The sequence below is a fragment of the Acartia tonsa genome, chromosome 12, assembly GCF_053477335.1.
Source record: "Acartia tonsa isolate MP-2025a chromosome 12, ASM5347733v1, whole genome shotgun sequence".
Classification (NCBI taxonomy): Eukaryota; Metazoa; Arthropoda; class Copepoda; order Calanoida; family Acartiidae; genus Acartia; species Acartia tonsa.
In genome coordinates this window covers 21,117,165-21,140,227 of record NC_137271.1, presented here as the reverse complement: position 1 = coordinate 21,140,227, position 23,063 = coordinate 21,117,165, and the positions used below count along the sequence as shown (strand labels likewise).

Sequence of the window (23,063 nt, the reverse complement as noted above, 5' to 3'; positions counted from 1 at the left end):
TTTTTTTGGAGGGTACCGATAGTGAAAAATGAAGCCGCTATTAATATTTTGTTTTTCATTTCAGGTTAGCAGTGTGGTTGTCTTGGCTTTAGTCGCTCTGCCTTCTACTTCTTATGGAAGTCCCTTCAGCCTATTTTCAGGTATGATACACTTGCAGAAGCAGCGCAGCTGCCTTACATTAGATTAGTAAGTATGTCAGTTGGTTTGCCTACACTTCCAAAATTTGTCAATACAGAGGAAAATACACAAAAGGCCAATTTTCCCCAATTATGATTAACAAAATTCAGGGTATAATCCGTTGTTTGTTCTATAAATTTATTATTCCCTTGTAACATTTCCTCTTACAAATTTAAGCTGTGATAAATGTAACAGGAAGGCTATTTATCTGTGTGTAGCGATGGAATTCACTCTTTCACGAGAAATGCGTTTAAAAAAAAAAGTAGAGGGTCGACTCCACCACCATTCCCTCTAGTATCCCTCAAGTCCTATAGAAGTATAATCTCTAGTTTATAAAGTTTGATTAAAAGGTCATCATATGCTTATTAATTTCATATAAATTTTACACCCTATACATGGGAAGGTTTTAAACTATTTTATTAAAACATGGTTTTTGATCACTTCGGAATATAGTACTTAACCTAACATAATTATTATTTTCTAATTAAGACTGGGACGGGCTCTCCCCCCGCCAGGGCAGGAACTCCAAGCTGATGACCTTTGCGCAGGACCCCACCACTGCCTCCCCCCTCACCATCAAGACTAATGGTAACCCTTCTACATACATTGAGGACGTTGTTAGTAACATTCAACAGGTAACAATTGTTTTTTTTATTCAAGTGGATAAATGTGTTAGTCTTATCATAGGTCCAGGAAAGGTTTATATTTAGTAATGATATAAAGTAGTGAGATTTTTTGTCTTAAGCTTAATACTCACAAAATTCTTTCCTAAATTTTCAGAAGGGAATTCCAGTAAGTCATACAGAGGCTGCCATCATACAAAATACTTATTAACTTTCCCACAACATATGAGAAACTACAATGTAAAAGAGAACCGTATTGTTTCAGTGTTTAGTGAGATCTTTCGGTAAAAATAGGGACACAGAGATCCTGTTATTAAAAATTTATTGTTCAGGCATTTGCTGGGAAGCCTGTTCCTGAAGAGAACCTGGGAGAACTGGAGAATGCTGTTACTGATATGGTTATGAACGAGGTTATCAAGGACATCATTGGTGGTCAGGTTGGGGCATTTATCATTTAATTGCAGGATTTAATATTCTTACAAATTTCTAATTGTTGGACAAATTTTGAGGAATTATATTTGGTTCTTTCCCTCAAAATGCATATGTCTTACCTCTGCAGGGGCCCTAACCTTGCAGGACTTATACCTACAGTGCCACAACCCTATGGGGCTATCCAGTACCCAATATAATTAAACTAAAGCAAACAAATAACTACCCTTTCCTTATTTTTGATTTATTCCAAATTAAGGTAAATGTATGTGCTCATATATACCTAATTTTCTATCAAACATTTGAGAATTTAGATATTTTTTTTGGAAATGTTCAAGATTTGGTCTGATGCAAATGATGGGTATATTTAAGACATAAATAAAATCCAGTTTTTTATTCATTTAACAACTTTGCTTTTAGGATTCCATCAGAGATCAGTTCCAGAGAAGACCTGCTGTCCCCCAGAGACAATTTAACAGACCTGCTGAGGTAAATCAGATTGACAGATGAATTGAACGACAGAAAAAATGACTAATTAAAATTTTTGTGTGAAAAAGCAGTTGGGGACACCAAACTCAAAACAAAATAAAAAGCTTCTCAATAATTTATGTATCACATTGTCTTTTAATCATGAAGTATATGATTAATTTAGTTTAACTTGCATTTTTCATACTGATATAATCAGACATTTGAATTTTGTTAGCAACTTTAAACAAGGATATTATTTTTAAGACTTATGGATATGAGGCTCAACCCCAGCTTACCAACAGGTAATTAATCTTTAAATATTCTCTTACTAGATTGTTTTTCATAGCTTTAAAATAATATTTAAATTAATATGCCATGATGAAAAAACATTCTAAGAAATCTTAAGAAATGGACTACCAAGTTCCCCTTCCAAAAAAATTAGGAGAGTAAGCAAAAAGAGACTTAGATCATTCATAGTTGAAAAAAATAAATAGGGAATATTTGACCTTTTGAAGAAACAGCTGAAGGGTAATTTCCAATCCCATTCCTTGCCTGTTAAGGTCTTGCTGGAGTCTGGATATTTAAAGGTTGAAACAATGAAATAAACAAATATTTAAATATTCAGAGGCCAGTATGGAAACCCTCGTGCTGACAATGGAATCTCTGCTGACTTTGGACCTAATATGGGAGCTGATGCGTTTGTTGACCCAGAGAACAATGTTTACAGCAGAACACCCCAGCTTGGTAAGCACCTGCATGAAAATATGATCTTTTTGAACTTTTTAATGCTTGTTAAAGTTTCTGCTCATATGCTTGATTATGTATATTTTAGTTCATATGTAATTTAATCTGATTCAGATTTGAATTTTTTATGTTGAAGATATTAGCAAGCATTAAAAAGACCTAAATTTAGTTTTAATTAAGCGTTCTTTTTTAATTATGTTTAAAAATATATTTTAGGAAAATTTTAAAAATGAAAAGCATGATAAAATATGATATTCTATTATACATTTGAAATTTTATGCACACATAAAGATTTTAGCATGGGTCCTTCAACAAGAAGCAAAAAAAAGCTTGTGAATGTAATATATGGGCAAATATATTCATTTTGGGTACAATCTAAAACTTTGTTTATAACAAGTTTGCTTAGATAACATTAAGTGAGAATTGCACCATTAACTTGATATGGGGTCAACCTATTTAGGTTAATTTTATTTTTAAAATTATTACAGGAATGGGGATACCAAAGTCTCAAACATACTCCAAGAACTAAATATCTTTGTTGATTGGATAAACAATAGTTTGAGAAAGACGATCTCTATTTCTTCAAAACAATTGCATGAATAGCTTTAATGACAAGCTAAGCTAAGATTGCATTGTGTTTACTGTTTGATTACATACAAAACACTTGCATCCAAACATAAATTAGTCCCCTGTAATTTTCCAATTCCTATTCTCCTGATAATTAGTTTTCCTAATACTTCAAATATAAATAAGTCCATGCCCAAAAATTAATATAATACATGATTTCTATATGAAAAGTTACTAAATAAACAGGATACTTTGATGTTATAGATTCAATGCTAAAATAGGTTGTGCAGATGCTAACTTCATCTAAAATAGCACCTGGCATACAATTGTCACTTGTATGTATATTTAGAGAGGTTTGCTATAGATGGCGCTGATGTCGGAATAGAGCAGAAATTACTCCTAGGCAATCAAACACAACAATAACTTTTTTTGGGATGAAGAGATTGGTTGTATTTACCTTTTTAAAAAACTTTTAATAAAATTATTACAAATAATTTGATTTTAAGTACATGGATCTAATCTCTTTCATTAAACTTTTTAAAACAAGACAATTGAATTAAATTTTATCAAGTCCATTGGACAGTCCCAAAATTTTTGAGGTAAGTATTAGCACGAAGTAAAAGTAATAATTTCTTTGCTTTACCCATAATTCTTACAATTCTACTTTTTGACATTTTTACAAATAGGATACACTTGACTTATACTAAGGACAATATTTTGACTATTTGACACTACATTTGACTAATAATACATTCATTTATTTACTTTTGTATTGGGAATGGCTTACTTACCTTAACTCTATTATAAAAAAATTTTGTTTTTCATCTTAATTATACACGATTAACATCAATAATCCATCACATTTAATCCCTTGCACTAGATTACTTGAATTAATTAGGCAGATCAATATCATTCAAATTAGCAAATTAGATGTATACAATAATATCATAATAACTAACAATAAAAATACATACAATGTAATTATGTAATTAATTATAACTAGATATTTTACAAGCTTATATTTTTCAGTTGCCTAACTGTCAAAGGTTATTGGGTGAATCATGATTTTTTGATAACACCACATGAACTTTACTGAATAGTACACGAAGAAAAATTAAGATGGAATTATTACTTTTTGGGGGCATAAAAAAGCTTATTTTATTCACACTAGATATCAAATAAAAATAAATAAGTTCTACTGATATTAAACATAGGACTTTAACATTAAAGCATTAAAAAAAATTAAATTCTTGTATTACTATGTGCAGTCCTAAAATGTTGTGCAAAAAAGTAAAAGAAACTTAGGGCCACCCAATTTTTTGTTGACATAGTAAAAGCTTGTCTTATTAAATTTTTGACAAATTCCGTTTCCTGCGGGGTCGCAACCCGAGGAGCCAACAATTTCTCCTTTTCGCAATGGTGACTCTTAGACTTAAACTTTAGTAGATTTTTTTTTGCAAAAGTGGTAAGTGTTAATTTATCCAAAGAAACATATTTCATTTCTCATTTTTATAATTAAAAGATTAAAACACACCATTTAAAAAATTTGTATTGAAGATATGCACTTTTAATCGTTAAAAAGTTAAAAATGACTACCTAATTAATTCTAAGAACTTTTTGTTTTTCTTCATAATTTGAAGCTTTATTCTTTCTTAAGCTATCTGTTTATCAGAGTACTCTATCCATACTTAGATCTTAATTCTAGTAATGAAGGTACTCTAAAGCCAACTTTGTCTGACAGTCAGTCTGTAACGCTATGGGGGAAATTAAATTTTCTTAGCTGCTATTTGTGATAAACGGCTGATTTTTTGTAAAGATTTCATAAATCCATGAGCATCCACAATATACTTTACTTTGTCCGTCGGTCTGTCAGTCAAGCAAAGTATTAAAAATTAAAAATATGTTATAGAGGTTTCGTGATTTCTATTCTTTTATTAACAAATGCTCTTGTCCGTATTTCCAGCAATGATTTTTGTGCTTTGCTTATTATGGATTTTGTCATCTTTGTTTTATTCTAAAAACACAAAAAAGAGTCTACTTTTATTTCAAAGAATCAAAACACACGTCACTATTCTAGCTTTCATTTTATTATTTTATAGTTTGGAATCAGAATCGAAAATTATTTCGAAGTAAAAACGTTTTTGCCTTTTATTTTTCTGTCTGGCAATATTCATAGGAATTGTCTCGCTCGATGTAGGGTTTCTTTTAGACCTACTTAACTAAACCTAACCTTAAAAAAAACTAAAATGATTTTTACCAAATCCTTTATGATTATTTAATAAAAAAATCTCCTTTTTCCTTCACTTTTGTAATCCTTTTTTGCATGGCAGTTACTCTTTAAAACTACACATTACAACAGCATGGCATGAAGCTTATACATATTAACATATTATGAATTCGTTCTTCAAAGAGAGATAGCTCTTTTCGTTAATTTAGGCATGTTAGAATTGTCCTATCGATTTCAAACTTTGCATGGTGATTCCTATGGTAGTTAGGATAAGCATTACCAGAATGTCCGTAGGTTCATTTTAAACATGTTGATTTTTTTACTTGTTTAACAACAAATTTTTTTATGATCTAATCATCCGATTGATCTGATTTTTAGTATATTGATTCCTGGGACAACAAAGAATAATATTATAAGCGAAGTAACTCTATAATCAAGTCCTAAAAATGTAAATATGTCCATAAACATTATCCTGTATCAAGCAGTTTACTTACAATTTTGCTTCGACTCTTATACATTTATATTCTGATTATTCAGTTCTTACACTATAGAAGTGTTAATGTCCGTTTGTCCTACCGTTTCAGTGCTTTACTTTTATGGATGTTGTCATCCTTGTTAGATGTTGCTCTATAGGTCAAAATGTTTATCGGTTTGTAATGCTAATGTACTAGTGATTAATATGCGAAGTCTATTTATCTTGGGAGGATAAAATAATTAAAAGTCTATCCCGAGATCTATAGGAAGATTCCTTATAAAAGAGAGTTATATCAGTTAAGCTGTTAGCGAGATCTTTTTGCACAGACTGACATCGAACGTATTTTATTTTAGACATCTGTTTGAGGCATTAATTAAAATTTAAATCGCATGGCATGTTTATTAATCTAATAAAATACAGTGTGTTTTTGTTATGAGAACTTTTTTGAAAGCAATTTTACCCCACTTATAGTTATTAGAATTTAATAATTAATGGCTTATTTTCTTTGTTTTTTAAGGCAATTAATAGAACAACAAAAAAATATTTCAGTTTTTATTTAAAAAGTACAGTAAAATCTAAATTTCAAAACTTAGGTGTCAACATATAAAAATGGTTTTAGCGCATTTTTCTTTAAAAAATGAATTTTCTGTAGTCGACTTTGGGCGGCCAGTACTCCCTCCCTATTTGAGATATGACCTTCAAACTTTGATATGTTCTAGTACATGTCCCTAATAGTATCTGTATACATTTTTAGCTCTATATCTCAACTTTGAAGTGTTTAGCAGCCATTCTTGCAAAAGGTTGATTATTTGAGCATAAGAAAAATGCGCTAAAACCATTTTTAGATGTTGACACCTAAGTTTTGAATTTTAGATTTTACTGTACTTTTTAAATAAAAACTATAATTTTTTTGTTGTTGTTCTATTAATTGCCTTAAAAAACGAAGAAAATAAGCCATTGATCATTAAATTCTGATAACTATAAGTGGGGTAAAATTGCTTTCAAAAAAGTTCTTATAAAAAAAAACACACTGTATTATGACTAAAGAAAGAAAATAATACCAAGGAGTGAGAGAAAATTGTAGTGGTACCTGATGTTTTATAAACACGTTCTGTCATACATTGGCTTAATAAATATAGGTACTTTCATTAAATCGTGATTGGAGGGTGTAAACTTTTAGTATTTAAACATTTCGAACAAAAGTTAAAACCAGAACAGAAGGGGTAGTTTTGTTTATGATTATTAAGTGTGGACATCAATTTATTGCCCTATCCTATAAGTTCTCTTAAGAGAAAGGCAGAAAATAGCATAAAACTATCTAAGATTTATTTAATTAAAACATTAATTAGCTCAAAACCACAAAGTGACAAATATGAAGCTTTCCCAAAATGGAGAACTCAATCGGTTCAGTATCTTTTAGATTATTAATCTGCAGAAGGAAAAAAAACATTAATACTTTGTATAGTAGGATCTATAGCTAAGGCAACCCTAACCTTAGGCTATCCTGTAGACTCATAGAGTAGCTAAACGTGAACAACACTACAATAAAAACGAGCGCATGTCCTAATACTAATTAAAGTATTTTTTACTCAATCAATCAATCATATACAAAGATGATTACGTCTAAAGAAGTCAGTCTTTGAAAAAGTCAAAAATGTAAAGCTGTAGTGCCCTTTTTAAAAATGACGTCTTACAATACAAATGACCAATGATAGCCAATACACAGGTTAAATTACCAAGAGCAGGCCAGTTTACATTTTAATTGACTAATGGCAGGCCAGTATGATTGATTTTCCATTCAAACCCCCATTTTTATTTTATTTTATAAAAGTATAGCAAGAGATTAATAAATACATACATAAAGCATTTTTAGTGCATTTATTTAAATAAATTGCATTAAATTTACATTACCATTAGATAGACAGACTAACAGAAGATAAATTTACAGAGTAGTATTGCTAACAAAAAAATACTCAAATCAATCAAAAAAAACGTCTTAAAACGTTAAATTAATGTAATCTGCCTCCTGATAATTAATGGATTTATTTACATAGACTATCATGAAACATTGGCTACATATCACTTCCACAAACAGTCTTATTTTTTAAATTTTCAAAAGTAATTCATGTCTCTAAAGGGATAATACAATGGCTGATAAATTTATGTACATCCCCAATGAAGGTACACAAAATCATTCCTTTGATAGATAACAATTAGTCGTTGAAACATTTAGACACTCAACTTTATGAACCAGGCAAGTAAAATTCAACAAAAGTCACCAAAGTTGTTAAGCCAAAAAATAAGAAAACGTTATTATTAAATGTTGGGGTCTTGTGTATAAAAACAGCCCAATGTCCCCTCCCCCCATGAAAGCAAGCATCATTGAAAATTAGGTCTACAGCACAAGGGTTACCTTCCCATCTGCATATAACACATCATTAATCACTTAAATGTTTGCTATTGTATATTTTGCTATTATTACACTTTAGCGGAAGGTATAATACACCCCTAACATTGTGTAAAATATATAATAACATACAGGGTAGGTGGATAGGGGGTTAAGCAAAAAGTCCTTCACATTTTATATTTTTTTTTTGCTGTTGACCAAAAAATAGCAGTACTTTTATTGACATTTTATCTCATTACCATAAAATAAAGAGTCGTCATAATATTTTTGGCCATATTGTCACTAGCTGATAGGTCGTCTTGAACTAAATTTAATGAACAACAATGGAGTTATTATTACTTTGATCTTACACCAGATTATCATGTACTCTAAAAAAGTAAAACTTGTAGTTGGCTAAAATAACGATCACCCAATCCACCTCCTTTATTCCATCCCATCCCCATCTAATGATTAAACGAACTGACCAATAAACAAATTCCATGTTAAAAAGCTAAATTGACGACAATTTTTCCCATTCTATATCCATTTGAATATTCCCCTAAAATATAGCAGTTTGACTACTTTGTATTGTTTTAGAAAAAAATTTATATCAAAATCTTAATTCCCAAAGTCCTGAGATTAGCATGCGTGATATAGAATTAAATTGTACTAAGCCCGAGGGGACAAATATTACCCTATTATTCTTTCCCCCCTCCCCCCCCACCCTACCTACACAATGAGTCACAAATTCCCCCTGCAATTTTTTCCCCCTCATTTATTCATTTATTGGTTTGTGTATTTTTCAATGCCATGGCTAGTCTAGGGTCGCAGGTATAGGTGACCTGAAAAACAAATAGCAGACTATGGTAGAAAAAGATTAAGAACAGATAAAATTTAAAAAATTAGGTCTTTTATCATTTTATTTCATAAGGGGTATCTTTGTAATCAAAGCCTACCTTTTTTTGGCTTTCTTGCTTTTACATAGTTTAATCATAAATTCAACATTTTAATCCTGATTATCAATACCTAATCCATGGCAAAAAATACGCTACTGTATTTATATTTACGTACGTGCCCCCCTCCTCCCACTTGCTCCCCTCCCCGTGGGAAAACTGACGTAACATGTTGAAAATGCCCGACCCTCGGGTGGTGTTCTTATAAACCCTTCCTTAAGAAATGTTTTCCCTGGTATATCCTTCTTCAAAGATATATGATGTCTTACCTTTTAACAATAAGATTTCACGAACGGCTGGATAAAGTAATTTGTCATTTCTAAAGGCATGTTTTAGGCTATTGTGTTGTATTTACAATTTTGATAAGCCCCAACCCCAACAAAAAGATTGCGGGATTAATTATTTATCATAGATTATTTCCTTTTGTTTTTTGCTGTTTTTACAGTTTTTTAGCTTGATTTCGAAAACAACCCCTGAGGGAAAAAATTGTCTGTATGTTTGTCAATAATTTTAAATGAATGTCTTGCTTACGTACATTTTGTAGCCTAAGGACATTATTTTTTTTTCAAAAGGGGTATTCAAATTTTGGTTCAAAAAATGTACAAAATTGTAAAAGAATTTGATTTTGTCTTTATTTTATAAATATAAAACTATTATCCCAATGTTATAATCAGAAAAGCGACGAAATATGAGTAAAGCTAATTGATACCAGCTGATTTCGATAATACATAAGTCATTTTAACATTTACATTTTTACAAGCTCTAAAAAAGTTTTAGCGATTCCCATAAAGTTTAGGTTTTCAATACTTTAGGTAATAATTTTTCAATGTTTTTATAATATTTTTTCTATGTGTTTCAATGTTTTTAAAATCATCGCGAGAAAAAATCTTCGAACTGAAAAATATTGAGAAAAAAATCCTCCAATGAAAACATACAATTATCATAATCTTTCTTGGGTTCCGCGTAAAAATGACAATTTTAGCAAAATATTAGAATTTTTGTATCAACACATTTTTTTTTCTTTTAAACAATATCTATAAAAGTGAAAAACAATAACCCATAAACAATAAAAATTGTTTCATTATTACATCAAATTGTTTACAATATTAGTCAAGGTAATGGATATATTCTACGTGGATATATTGACAGGGGAAAATGTGTCGTCAATTTAGGTTGCTACAGCGGTCCTTTTTATTGACTAGTTCGTTTATCCAGTAGTAGGAAAGGGATTGGATGGGGGATATCATTATCTTAGCCAGCTGTGAACATTTTTAGAGTACATGAAAATCTGGTGCAACATCCAATTTATAATATATCGAATGTCAAGGTTAAAGATTTAAAAAAGACAAATTTTTATATTTTGTAATTTAAAGTATTTCTTCAAAGGCATTGTTATTTAATATTAGACAACTTATGTTGATGTAAAAACATCATATAAGCATTATATTCATATTATCTATTTTTAGAACATTTGTCCTTTTTTTAAGATTTTAATAATAAAGCTTCCTACTTTTTGTTTTTAATTGTTTTACGCTAAATTTACAGTTTTTAATAACAACTTTATTAATCAATAATGGTCCTTTGTCAAGTTTTTTTTTGTTTAAAATTCAATTATATTTAATTATTTTAAAAAATTGAAAAGAGGCATATAGGAGGAAAAGAGAGAAAGAAAAGATTATTATTATTATTATTACGTATTTTATTGGTTTTTAATCAGTTTATGAAATAAAATCACAAAAATATTACAAAAATATAAAATTGATAATTATTTACAATTACTACATAAAAATAGATTCGGTTTCTTTCATGTGCTCCGTCGTCTAGTCTGAGTGAGGGCAATAGCATCTTTATCATTAACACAAGGATCTATGATTATCCTGATTCTCTGTTAACTCTGAGCCATCAGCTTAGAACTGAAAAAAAGAGAATGAAAGTTTAAGTTAGAAAAAATACATAGTAGAAAGAAATATTAACGGATATTAAGACAGAATTACTACACTTAAAAAAAAACAGTTTTTCTTAATGACCCTGTAATAACACTAACCCTTTTATCCTCTTATCCACTTATTATATGCATTTTGATATTTAGGAAAACGCATAAATATTGATCTATAATTCTTTAGAAACTCTTTTAACATTGACAATACAGGTTTAATTTTCTTATTTCTACATTCTAAAAGAAACCAAGCTGAAATAATAATTTCTGTATTGATAATTATAGCTTTATAGAATGGTATATTAGACGGTGCTCCCAAGAAAACAAAATTGGCAACCCATGTTATATTAGATTGGTAAAGAAAAGTGTTAAAATATTCTAAAAGTAATTCTGTATTTGATGAGCAATACAGATAAAAATGACAAGAAGTTTCTCTAGGGGTGGGAAGATTTAAAGCTATTGTACATTGTGTACATGCTGGACTAGTGTCACTAAATTTTGATAAATTTGCATTAAAATGAAGAAGATTATTACATAATTTAAAAGCAAAGTCTCTTATGTTCATGGGAAGATAGGATAATCTCCACATGCACATAAACCTTGATTCTCTATTTATATCTATTTCATTACTGAGCCACATGTTTCTAGTTTTAACGGGTTGACAATTTGTTAACATAGATTTGGATATATCTAAGAAGTATCTAAAATCTTTTGCTCTCAAATTGGGCTTTGAAATACAGACCAATATTGAAGCAGATTTTTGAGAAAATTTCGTTTTACACCTATTTAAAAATAATCTTAGATTATGTTTCATTCTTAGAAATTCATTTGGGGTTACATAACAGGAAGATTTCCTGCAAAATTCATCATAATTTAAAACATTGCCAAAGTTTGAAATAAAATTACTTAAGGTAAGATTTTTTAGTTCATTACCATACCTTAACCATGAGTTTATTGTAAAGAAGTTGTTATTAATCATATTTCCCTGATTATCCTTGATAGAAAAGATAGAAAGATGAATATTAAGAAAGACAATATAGAAAGAAAGAAAGATTTAGATAAATAAAAAAAAGATAAAACATTGAAGAAAAGAGACTTGAACTAGAGAAAAAAAGAAATCGCAAAATTCCTTTTTTTCCCCTTTGTATACAAACTGCATGTTGAACACTTAAAACCTCCACCTCATAGACGTCCAACCCCCCCCCCTTCCCCATTTAAAATTAACCCCTACCCTGGGGTTGACGTAACCCCCCCCCCCAAAATAAAAAATCTCTAATAAATTTTGGGGGGGTAAACTAAATTTACCCCTGCCAACAGATTTCAGCCAAGCAAATTTGACCCCCGAGGTAAAAATTTTGGGGGGCTTCGCGCGCCATTTTACCCCCCCCCCCCCTTAAAATTTTTTACCCCCCCCCAAAAAAGCTTGGACGTCTATGCTCCACCTCCCTCTATTTTGTGTAATTAATTGAAACAAATGGGGATTGACAGTTTTTTTTAAAAGCGAAGCTTTTCTATAATTGACGCCCGTCCGTCCGTCCGGACATGTTAGAATTGTCCTATCGATTTCAAATTTTGCATGGTGATTCCTTTAGTAGTTAGGTACGTTTTAGAAAGCGTAGCAACTCTATAATCATTACCAAAATGTCCGTACGTCCATTTTAAACATGTTGGTATTTTTACTTTTTTAAATAGCTTTTTTCGTTAATTTAGGCATGTTAGAATTGTCCTATCGATTTCAAACTTTGCATGATGATTCCTGTAGTAGTTGGGTACGATTTAGAAAGCGTAGCAACACTATAATCATTACCAGAATGTCCGTACGTCCATTTTAAACATGTTGATTTTTCTACTTTTTTTACAACAAATTTTCAAGTGTTTTAATTATCCGTTTGATCTGATTTTTGGTATATTGATTACTGGGACAACAAAGAACAATATCATAAGCGAAGCAACTCTATAATCAAGTCCAAAAATGTAAGTATGTCCATAAACATTATCATGTTTTTAAGCAGTTTTTCAACAAGTTTACCTACAATTTTGATTCGACATTTATAATTTATGTTCCGATTTTTCAGTTTAGATACTATACAAGTGTTAATGTCCGTTTGTCCTACCGTTTCAGTGCTTCGCTTTTATGGATGTTGTCATCCTTGTTTTTTGTAAAAGCGCCGAATGCTCAGTTCTCTTTTTACCTGTTCTTCTTTTTGTTTTAGTTTACATGGTTTCATGTCAAATAAAAGCGGGAAAAATTCATATTCAGCAACGTTTTGAGTAATATGGGTTACACTTGCAATACAATAAAGCTACAAATCTTATAGACGGCCATTTTTATATACCTTTAACAATTTTGGCAATGACAATGTAAGGACAATCTAAAAATGGATTTATTATTGCTTGGATGTTACATGAGATTTCCAAGTTCTCTAATAGGGTGAAACTCGCTGCGTGCTAAGATTACAATACTCCTCATCCAACACCATTTACCACATCCCCTCTCCTCACATAAGAAGAAGGAACTGACCAATAAGTGATTTCCATGTTAGCAACCTAAATTGAAAATAATAATTGTTCAAATTTAACCACATCCCCTCTCCTCATATAGGAAGAACGAACTGACCAATAAATAATTTCCCTAAATTGACGATAATTTTTCAAATTTAATTTCTTCTTTTCTTTGATATTCACAAATCTAAAGACTTTATTTTTTGCAACCCCTCCCCAATTATTGTACAATCTCAACTATGACCTCAGCCCAATTTTTTTTAAAAATCAATGATGTATGGAATTTCTTTTACATTGATTGCTTTCAGGGATCCAAAGGGATAAGACAATGGCCGATAAATACATGTCCCTTTCATTGAATTCACAAAGTATTCCTTCCTGTAGTTTACATTTAGTGGATGAAACTTTTGGACACTCAACCTAAAAAATCAACCTATCAAAATTTGAAAAAGTTCACCAAAGTTGTTAACTAAACGAATAAAAAAACGTTATCATAAAACATTGGGGACTAGTGCAATAAACTGCCCAATGTTCTCCCTCCCTAGATTGCTTTGTCTTAAACGATTTATTGAAAATTGAACATTTCATAGTTTTATCTGTAACTTCTTTGTTCAGTTTGATTGCAAAAAAAAATACATCACTTTTAAAGATTTGTTTCTTCAACTCTGTATGTTTGTCTGTCTGTTTGTAATGCATGTTTAATTAATGTTAACTGACGGAAATTATGATGGAATAGTCCACCAAATTAATGTATACTAGCAGCTACGCTCCCTAGAGGCCTCTAGAAGCACTTGAGGTAGGGAAAAGGGGGGGGGGGTAAGTTCTAGGTTGCACTTTCACTTTTAATTAATTTTTTTCAAAGAAAAAGTACCCTATAAATTTAGGGTGGGTTACTTTCTCGAAAGGGGTGTGGTTTCCATCCTTCAAAATACAAAGTAGTTTCAAACCTTCCCTACTTTGATATAAAAAAAAACTGTCTCCTATAACCTCATATGAACCACAATATGAGATTGTTAAATGAAGAGAAAAAAAAAAATTTTCGCTCGAAATTTGAGACAATTTCCTTAACGATTTTAATGGACTGTTAGCAAACCAATCCACCCCAAAATCTGCTCTGTTGATCTTAATTATAACATTATAAGATTAACATATAAACTGCAGGGAGGGCGGGGACATGGACTGAAAATTACACTGGTACCCACATTTTATAACCAAGTCATCTTATCCGATGGATCAAAAACATTGAGTACTTTTATTTAATTATGATTGGTTGGATAAAAACTTGTAGTTTCTAAACTTTTAATTATTAATTTTAATCAACGGCAATGGGGTAGTTTATATACCCCCCCTCCCCCCACTAAAAATTAATATTTTTGGGGGCTTTGCAAAGGGTTCTTTTTTAATATTACAAAAATTTGATAGATACTCGACCCAAATTTCTAAGAATCCGAGTTCACATTGACAAGACCTCATTCAAATTAATTTGACGGACGGGATTTTGGTACACGAAGAAAAATCATTATACTCTTTAAAAATATTTGTTACTTACTTGTGATATAAATTTCTATAATTCTTCAATTTTAGTTTTTGCAGTGAATCTTTAAATTTCGTGTCCAGGAAGGGAGGGGAACATTAATTATTTCACTTGTCCCCAAAGTATTAAAATAACGTTTTCTTATTTGTTGGCTTACAAACATCTTGGGGACTTTTTATTACATGATTGTTTACGCGTTTCAACCACTAGTCATTGGGGATGTACATTCATTTATCGGCCACTGTCCTATCTTAGTAAAAATCAATCATTTACATAATTACATTTCAAATGAACACTATGCATGTTATTTTTTTATGGGCATGAATACATATTTAAATGTACATTTTGCAAGGTTTGGAGAAGCGAAGCTTATCTATAAGTTTGTTTCTTAACATGTAGGTCAGTCTGTATGTATGGTATACTTACTAAGAGATATAAGTTTTTGTAATGTAGGGAGTAGATTTGAAATCTGCATCAAATTTTAAGGATTTTTTATAAAATTCGTTTTTTGTATAATTCTTTATCTAAAAGCGGAAATACAAATTAAGTTAAATAATTTTGGCATGTGTGATTGGTGGATTTAAAAAATCTGCGCTCTGATTGGATGTCGTACATCATTCAACCAATTAGAGCGCAGGTAGTTTAAAATCCACCTATCCTATTGGTCAAAATTAATTAACTTAAAATGTATTTTCGCTTTTAGATAAAGAATTTTACAAAAAACGAATTTTATAAAAAATCCAAAAAATTTAATGCAGATTTCAAATCTACTTCCTACATTAAAATTCCGGAAAACTTATATCTCTTAATACTTACATCCTTACATAAAAGTAACAGGATCTGTGTCTGTACGTCTGTCAGTATTGAATGATCTATGTAGAACTGCTGAACCGATATGGTCCTCCTTTCTCAAAAGTCCAGGGAAGTTGGAAATTATTTTGGTGGAGGGTAGTTCTACTCTTCCAAGGATAATCACCCTTAGGAAAAAATCGACCCTCCCCCCCTTTTTAAAAAATGGGGCATCGGAATCAACGTCCACCCCTCTCCCCTCCAATCTTAAGTGCATCTAAATGCATCTAGAGCCGAAACCAGTATTAAATTGTTGCTTAATTTTTCATAAAACAAATATTTCTGTATTATTTCAGCATGATTTTTTTAAAATTTCAATTATTGCATGTAAAAAATCATTTTGTATTTTATATATTTGTAAATAGATGTTCATTTACTCTTCTAAAATTTTCTAATATCTTTTTTACTTTTTCTAATAACAACAAGATTTTCTAATAATATTCTCATAGAAAAATAGTAGAAAAAGACAAACACAGATTTAGAATTATATTTTGCAATGGATATATTTTTACCTGGATCTTACGCCAGATTTTAAAGTCTCATAAATCTAATAAAGTAAAATACGCAGTAGGATAAAATAACGATTCCCCCCATCCAACACCTTTCCCTAATTTTCTTCCCTCCAAAGGGATAACGAAACGACCAATAAACGAGTAACAAGTTAGCAATCTAAATCAACGACAATTTTTTCCCTGTCATAATATCCACGTATATTCTACATCCATTATTTTACACTCAATATGTAATGTCTTATTCTACTATTTGTCATTTAATATAACAATTTATTTCGTATCTCTTTGTCTCCTTCTATCTATCTTTTTTTCTCAACTTTTTGCAAAAATCTTGCAAGAAGGAACGCTTACGAAATTGTGTTTGGTTTCTAGATCAGGAAGAGCTTGGATTCCGTCAAGGAGAAGAGGTATCCACTGAAAACCCAACCACTGAAAGCGACCTCACCGCCCTCCCAGGTAGTGTCAATCAATCAATCAATTTGGTGCGATGCTACTCTACAAGTCACAAAGTCAGAAGCCTTATTTATTCTTGTATTTTTGCTTGTTCTTTGTTCAAGTTTACTCCGTCGTTTACTTCCTCTTTTTTCTATAGGGTTTGGAGTGTCATGTATCAACATTCTCTAAAAATAGCCTAAAACTTTCCAGGGTTTATCCCTTTACACCTTTACTATTATAGATGTTATCTGACCTACAAACATACCTTTAATTAATAAAAAGGTGTTCTCTAAATCTTTTTCCCCATTATTATATCTGTGTATATGTAACGAAGGGTTCCCTAGTAAATCTTTTTTTTTCGGCAGTATTCTTTAATTTATTGAAGTTGTTTATATTTTAATATACTTTGTTACTTTTGTCACCTATTCATCCCTTATTTTAGGCATTTTTTTATTTTTTTTTTGCGTGCAATGACCGTAAAAGGTCTAGCTTATTCTAACAACCTACTTTGCTTTTTCAGGCTCCGTAGATAGTGGAAGTGGAAGCGATGATGAAGTGAGATGTGTCAACAAGGTTATGCAGGTCAGTGCTTTTATTCAGGGATCTTAGGGGATAAGACGTTTTTCTTTCCCACTTCTCCCACTCATCTCCCTCATTATTATAACCTCACATGGCTGATCTTTGAAACACTTTGTCAAGCTAAGACAATGGCCGATAAATCAATGTACATTACCAATGATGATACAGAAAATTCGTTCTTTTGTAGATTACAATTGTAACGTTTGAACAGTCAACTGAATAAACAAACCAATCAAAATTCATGAAGTCCCCAAAGTTGTTAAGCTAAGGAATAAGAAAAACTTTTGGGACTAATAATAAACAGCCCATTGTCCCCTTCCTTCATGACATTTATTTTGTGAGCGCGCCAAGCCACGTAATTAAACAACTCTTTGATATCACGTTCTTTGTCTTGTATAGCATTAGTAGATACTTTTTTGCACGTCTCTGTTATGATGCAATGTGTTCTTGAAAACTGCTAATAAATATTTCTTTCAATAGATATACCATAGGCCTAACCTATTTTAAAAGAGTTTCTAAAAATGACAATTTCATTTTAAAGAACAGTCATTCCATAAATAAGACATGTCAGTTTGTATCTATTTTGAATATTGGCGGATTTTAAACACTAAAAGATTATAAAATGCTGAATAATTGTATGATATTTCTCTATATAATGATTTAATGACGATGCCTACCTATTCTAGGTTGAAGAGACTGTTTATGAGGAGAGAATCAAGTGCCAGCATACATTCCAAGGTAATTTGATAGATAGATAGATTGTCTTATAGATAAATAGGTTGGCTAATAGATATAAAATTGTTTAATAGATAGGTAGATTGATAATAAGATTGTATATTAGATTGATAGATTATCAAATAGACAATTGGATGATAAAATAGACATTTATGTTAAAGATACGTTCAATTTTAATTTGAGCTTTAGTTTAATTGGACGTTAGAACATTAACAACAAGCAGTACTTAAGTAATTAAATCTTAGGTCAAAATTAGTAAATGTAAGCTTAAAAGACAAAAGTCCGAATTTTCGTAAACATAGTTCATATACGGATATATGACAGACCATATCCTGTAGTCATAGAGCAGCTCTGCACTACTTAAAAAGGCGGAACTAAAAGTGTAATATGAAAAAGGTATGCGCCTAGCCAAAATTTGCTATAACTCACTTTCTTCTAACCTATTTTTCGCTATGGTGTTCAAACAAACACACGGATCTTTGAAAATTCTTTAAAAGCTGTTTTATGGTGCCCCGCAGTGATAAGTTGCAAGGAATTTGGCATAGGAAAAAAACTACCCTTTCAGAACTAGTGGCTACGCCCTTAGTGGCTTCTAAGGGCAAAACTTGAGAGGGGAACATAGTAATAGTGTCGGACTGATTATGACGTAAAAAATAATAGCCAATGAGAGGCCACTATAAATTTTACCATTGGTCAATAATGTCCTCTCATTGGCAAGTTTTTTTTTACGTCATAATCAGTCCGACACTATTACTAGGTTCACTCATAGATATCCTGTTACTTTATTATATGGATAATGGAGAGGGGGGAAATCAGCGCTCAACTGACACTTTGTGTTAAAGTAACAATATTTTATTTACTATTTCGAAAATTCTTATTAAATGGTATTAAATAAACCTTTTTACTTCCCCTTATAGGTATGACCTTTAAAATTGCATTAGCCAAAAAGTATGGCATCCAAAATTATAATCAGAATCTTCTTTTTCTTTATGAACTTTTCAACCAATGAAAAGTTAGAGTTTATTTACATGATATATTTTTATTCGTGCTATTTTAATAATTTGATTTGTTGAAAAGTTTGAGTTTTTCTCAGGATGAAACATATCCCACCCCCCCTTGGTAGTATAATATGAGTTAAGGTTAATTACTACCCCCTGTGGGGCTTGGAACGGCCCACTCAAAACAAATCAACTCAAATAGGCCTTCCTAAAATAGCACAATGGAGTTATTATAAATAGATACATGGTTTAATAAAATAGAAATTTGTATAAACACAGAAAAAAAAATATTTGAAAATCCTTATGATAAAGTAACATGATGTTTGTCGGTCAGTCTCTACCATTGGATCTCGCTAACCGCTGAACTGATATGGTTCTCCTTTACAAAGTAACTTCTCATAGGTCCTGGGAAGCTTTTTTAACTATTTTGGGGAACGTAACACCACCCTCCCAAGAGAAATCGCGCTCCCCCCCCCCTTTGACGGAAATGAATAAAAAATTGTATGTAAAAAGAGAAAATGGAAAAAAGATTAAATGAAATACGAAGAGAGAGAGAGAGAGAGAGAGAGAGAGAGAGAGAGAGAGAGAGAGAGAGAGAGAGAGAGAGAGAGAAGAGAGTGAGAGAGAAAAAGAAATATATGGAGAAAAATACAAAAAAAAAGAATGAAAGATACACTGTAATATATTATCCTCTATTTCTATAACTCGAATACCTTAATTACATATATTAGGCCCTATAAGATAAAAGCTCTAAGAATTTGGGAACAATTATTTTAAAAAGTAAAAATTAGAGAATAATTGGAAGTGAAAATCCTTTTTGGAATTGGTTGTATCTTTCTTTTTTTTGAAAACTAGTTGCTGCGCCCCTGAATTTAGGAGATCTGTATTTAAAGGTGTAAGAAGCGGGCATAGAATAGCCTAAACAAATGCTCAAGTCTAAAAATAAAATAGCCAAAAACCTAAATGTGAGGCTACCCTAAATCAGAAAACTATATCATTCCAATACTTAGGACACATTTTAAACTTGTAATCTTTAATCTTGTGATCTAATCTTTGGGTATTCTGTTGGGTATACTTTTTTATCAGAATTCCTGTCCCTACCCTTCTATAGGCACTAAAGTAAACCCCCCAGGGGGAAATTCCTTATGCCCTTATCCATAGATGTGTCCACAAAAAACCGTCAAATTCGAAGTTGATATTTTCAATAAGAGGGTGGTAGAGGTTATGGAAAAAGGAGTAGAAATTTTTTAATGTGGCTCTTTTACTAATTTTTTTGGGAAGGGGGGGGGGGTGATTATTATTCTGAAATATTTTAGCTGTCTTTATACAAAAAATTGGTTATTTTTATTGAAACTTTAGTTAATCTATTGGTATGTTAAAGCATTATATATTGTAGTATGCAGTAGAAATCAACTATCTTTTTTATGTTATCAGAATTAACAATGTATTGTTTTATACAATTTTTAAGCTTCCATACATTGCCTACATAAAAGTTTTATAACAAAAATTACGAAGGATATTTAAATTATTCTGAGCTACTATGGGGAATACCTTGACCAAATAAAGGACGAAACTCATGACAATACAAAGTTAGAAAGGCCAGACAATGGTCGTGCAATCAAATGGTTGAATGGTTGGTTGTAGTCTTAATGTTTTTTTCCAGCCTTAGTGGAATTAATATTCCAGTATTACATCGAAACCGATTTATATCCGCTGGATTAGAACCGGTTCTCATTCATACTGAAAAATCATGTTTAGCATATTATTACAAAAAAATTCACACAAATGTTATAATAAAAATCATAATATTTTTGGCCTTTGGGTCCTTTTTTAAAAATAATTTTTCATTTTAATATCGCGGAAAGCTGCCTATACTACGATGTGATAAATAACTATTCCTAGGCCTCTTAAGCCAATCTTCTACTTCAGGAAATAGATAAATACAGTTAGTCCTCCTTCCAGTTTTAAAAAGTTGTAATCGTTGCCTTTTAAAGTTAAATTTAGCATAAAATTAGATATTGCAAAAATGTTTTTTTTCTGCTTGGTTGATACTCTTAGCAAAATTGGGGAATTTACCGAAAGTATCTCAACAGAAGTCATGAATTTAAAAACTAAAAAATATGGTTTCAAAACCGATTAATATCTGGTGGATTAGAACCAGTTGACAGCCTTACTTTAATCTTTATAACTTTTCATTTTAATATCTGCGGAAAGCTGTTTACAAAACGATGTGATAAATAACAATTTTCATATTTTTCTTATTATTTTCTTTTTTGATAATAATTACAGGATATATTTCAATTTTCCTTTGATCATAATTTAAACAATATTTTAAATAATATAATAAATATTTGTTAAATATCAATAGTTTAAACAATTTTAAAGGCCAATTTTTTAGATGCACTGATAGCTACATTGAGATCATTTTAATTCCAAGTTACTAACTACATGATAGACATTGCAAAAAATTTCCCTTTGAAAACATTTTTTGCCTTTCACACAATTAATAATCATACAACTTAAGTGATAAGACAATAAACAATACCAATAACATTAACCAATTGTCTCAACCATGACACTTTGGTTGAGCTTGACTTCCGAATTAGCGGGAAGTTCACGAGATCAGTTGGCGAACATACAAACCCCCAATACCAGGAACCATCAAGTTTCAACAGCAGGTTTGAATATAGATTTATTGATGAAATTATTTCAAAGACCTGAAATTACAAGATCAATTAATAAACAGAATAAATATTATTCGTTATCTTAAAACTTTGAGCACTAAAAAAAATCTTTTTCTTTTCTTATGGTTAAAGAATCTTTGGAAACTTTGGCTTTAAAGGAAAATTATTTGGTTTAATAAATCCTTGTTAAATGCAACAATAAGGCACATAAAAATTACTAAAACATATATTAATCATAATTAAGTTTCATGCTTAGCTGGCTAAAGCCTTTTTAAAACTACATATCATCGTCCTATACACCATACTTCTTAATCAAATTAACAAATTCTACCTGAAGCTCTTATGGTTTCAAATCCCTGATATACTAGGGTCGTTCACACTCAATGAGACCAATGATAGGCCCAATTTTGTTCTCCGAAATCTTCACACTCTCATATCTCATTCAAAAGTAAAGAACGTGCGCATCCAAAATAAACAAACACTCTATGCCGCGCCACATTATGAAAGGAAAGCCCTAAAAGACGACATTTGCGCTTTGATTTTGGTTTAATGATAAGGAATTTAATTTCGAACTTGATAAACACAAAGCTTCCTCGAAAAGAGGTTAAGACACACCCCCCGTTTGAAAGTCAAATTAACTTCCTTAACGAGATTCAAGGTTTTTTTTCGCGCTGAGCATTAGCAACATTTCTCACTAAACTCAACTCACCATAATCACATGAGAATGGCCACATCCCGAAAACGTGACAATTTTGCTCCTAACTAAATGAAACCCCGTGAAATGCATACACAATATTATACTCCTCACTAGGACTCATGATACCTCACAGTTTAGGATAGAAGGATGGGGATTGGTTTGTACCATAAAACATTCCATGCACATGACAATCACAAGATCACATACACAAATCCTAAAATAGATAATCCTATTAATCATGATGTTGTAAATATAACAACTACACTAATAATAATCATTTCATAATCAATAGGTAATAAATCATTATTAATAAATCAATAAGTACCTACGAAATCTGGTTGAAATGTAAATGTAAACAAATAATGGTAAAAATAAAACGAAATAAATCTTAGACAAGAAAATTAAGATTTATAGGTACTTAAAACTAAATTTGTTAAGCATCAAAAAGAGTAGTAAGAAAAAATTTTTCAAAATCCTTGGGCAGAAAGTTTTTCAAACCTAATGAATAAGAACTGTAATATCTTAATCAACAATAAAACTTTTTAATACTTAA

At 30.9% G+C, this 23,063-nt stretch overlaps 1 protein-coding gene across 2 annotated transcripts in view; it reads left to right on the top strand.

The window, feature by feature from the left end:
- Positions 1–23,063, top strand: part of LOC145333396 (uncharacterized) — a 94,723-nt gene that overhangs the window by 36,962 nt on the left and 34,698 nt on the right. Inside the window, exons 3-12 of one of the 2 annotated variants that reach the window (XM_080178512.1) lie at positions 65–140; positions 667–812; positions 1,133–1,237; positions 1,650–1,718; positions 1,962–1,999; positions 2,323–2,441; positions 3,358–3,411; positions 16,755–16,838; positions 17,338–17,399; positions 18,083–18,134. In XM_080178512.1, coding sequence (XP_080034638.1) covers positions 65–140; positions 667–812; positions 1,133–1,237; positions 1,650–1,718; positions 1,962–1,999; positions 2,323–2,441; positions 3,358–3,411; positions 16,755–16,838; positions 17,338–17,399; positions 18,083–18,134 — 805 coding nt within the window. The remainder of the gene's footprint in view (positions 1–64; positions 141–666; positions 813–1,132; positions 1,238–1,649; positions 1,719–1,961; positions 2,000–2,322; positions 2,442–3,357; positions 3,412–16,754; positions 16,839–17,337; positions 17,400–18,082; positions 18,135–23,063) is intronic. The other variant, XM_080178514.1, reaches the window with a different exon arrangement.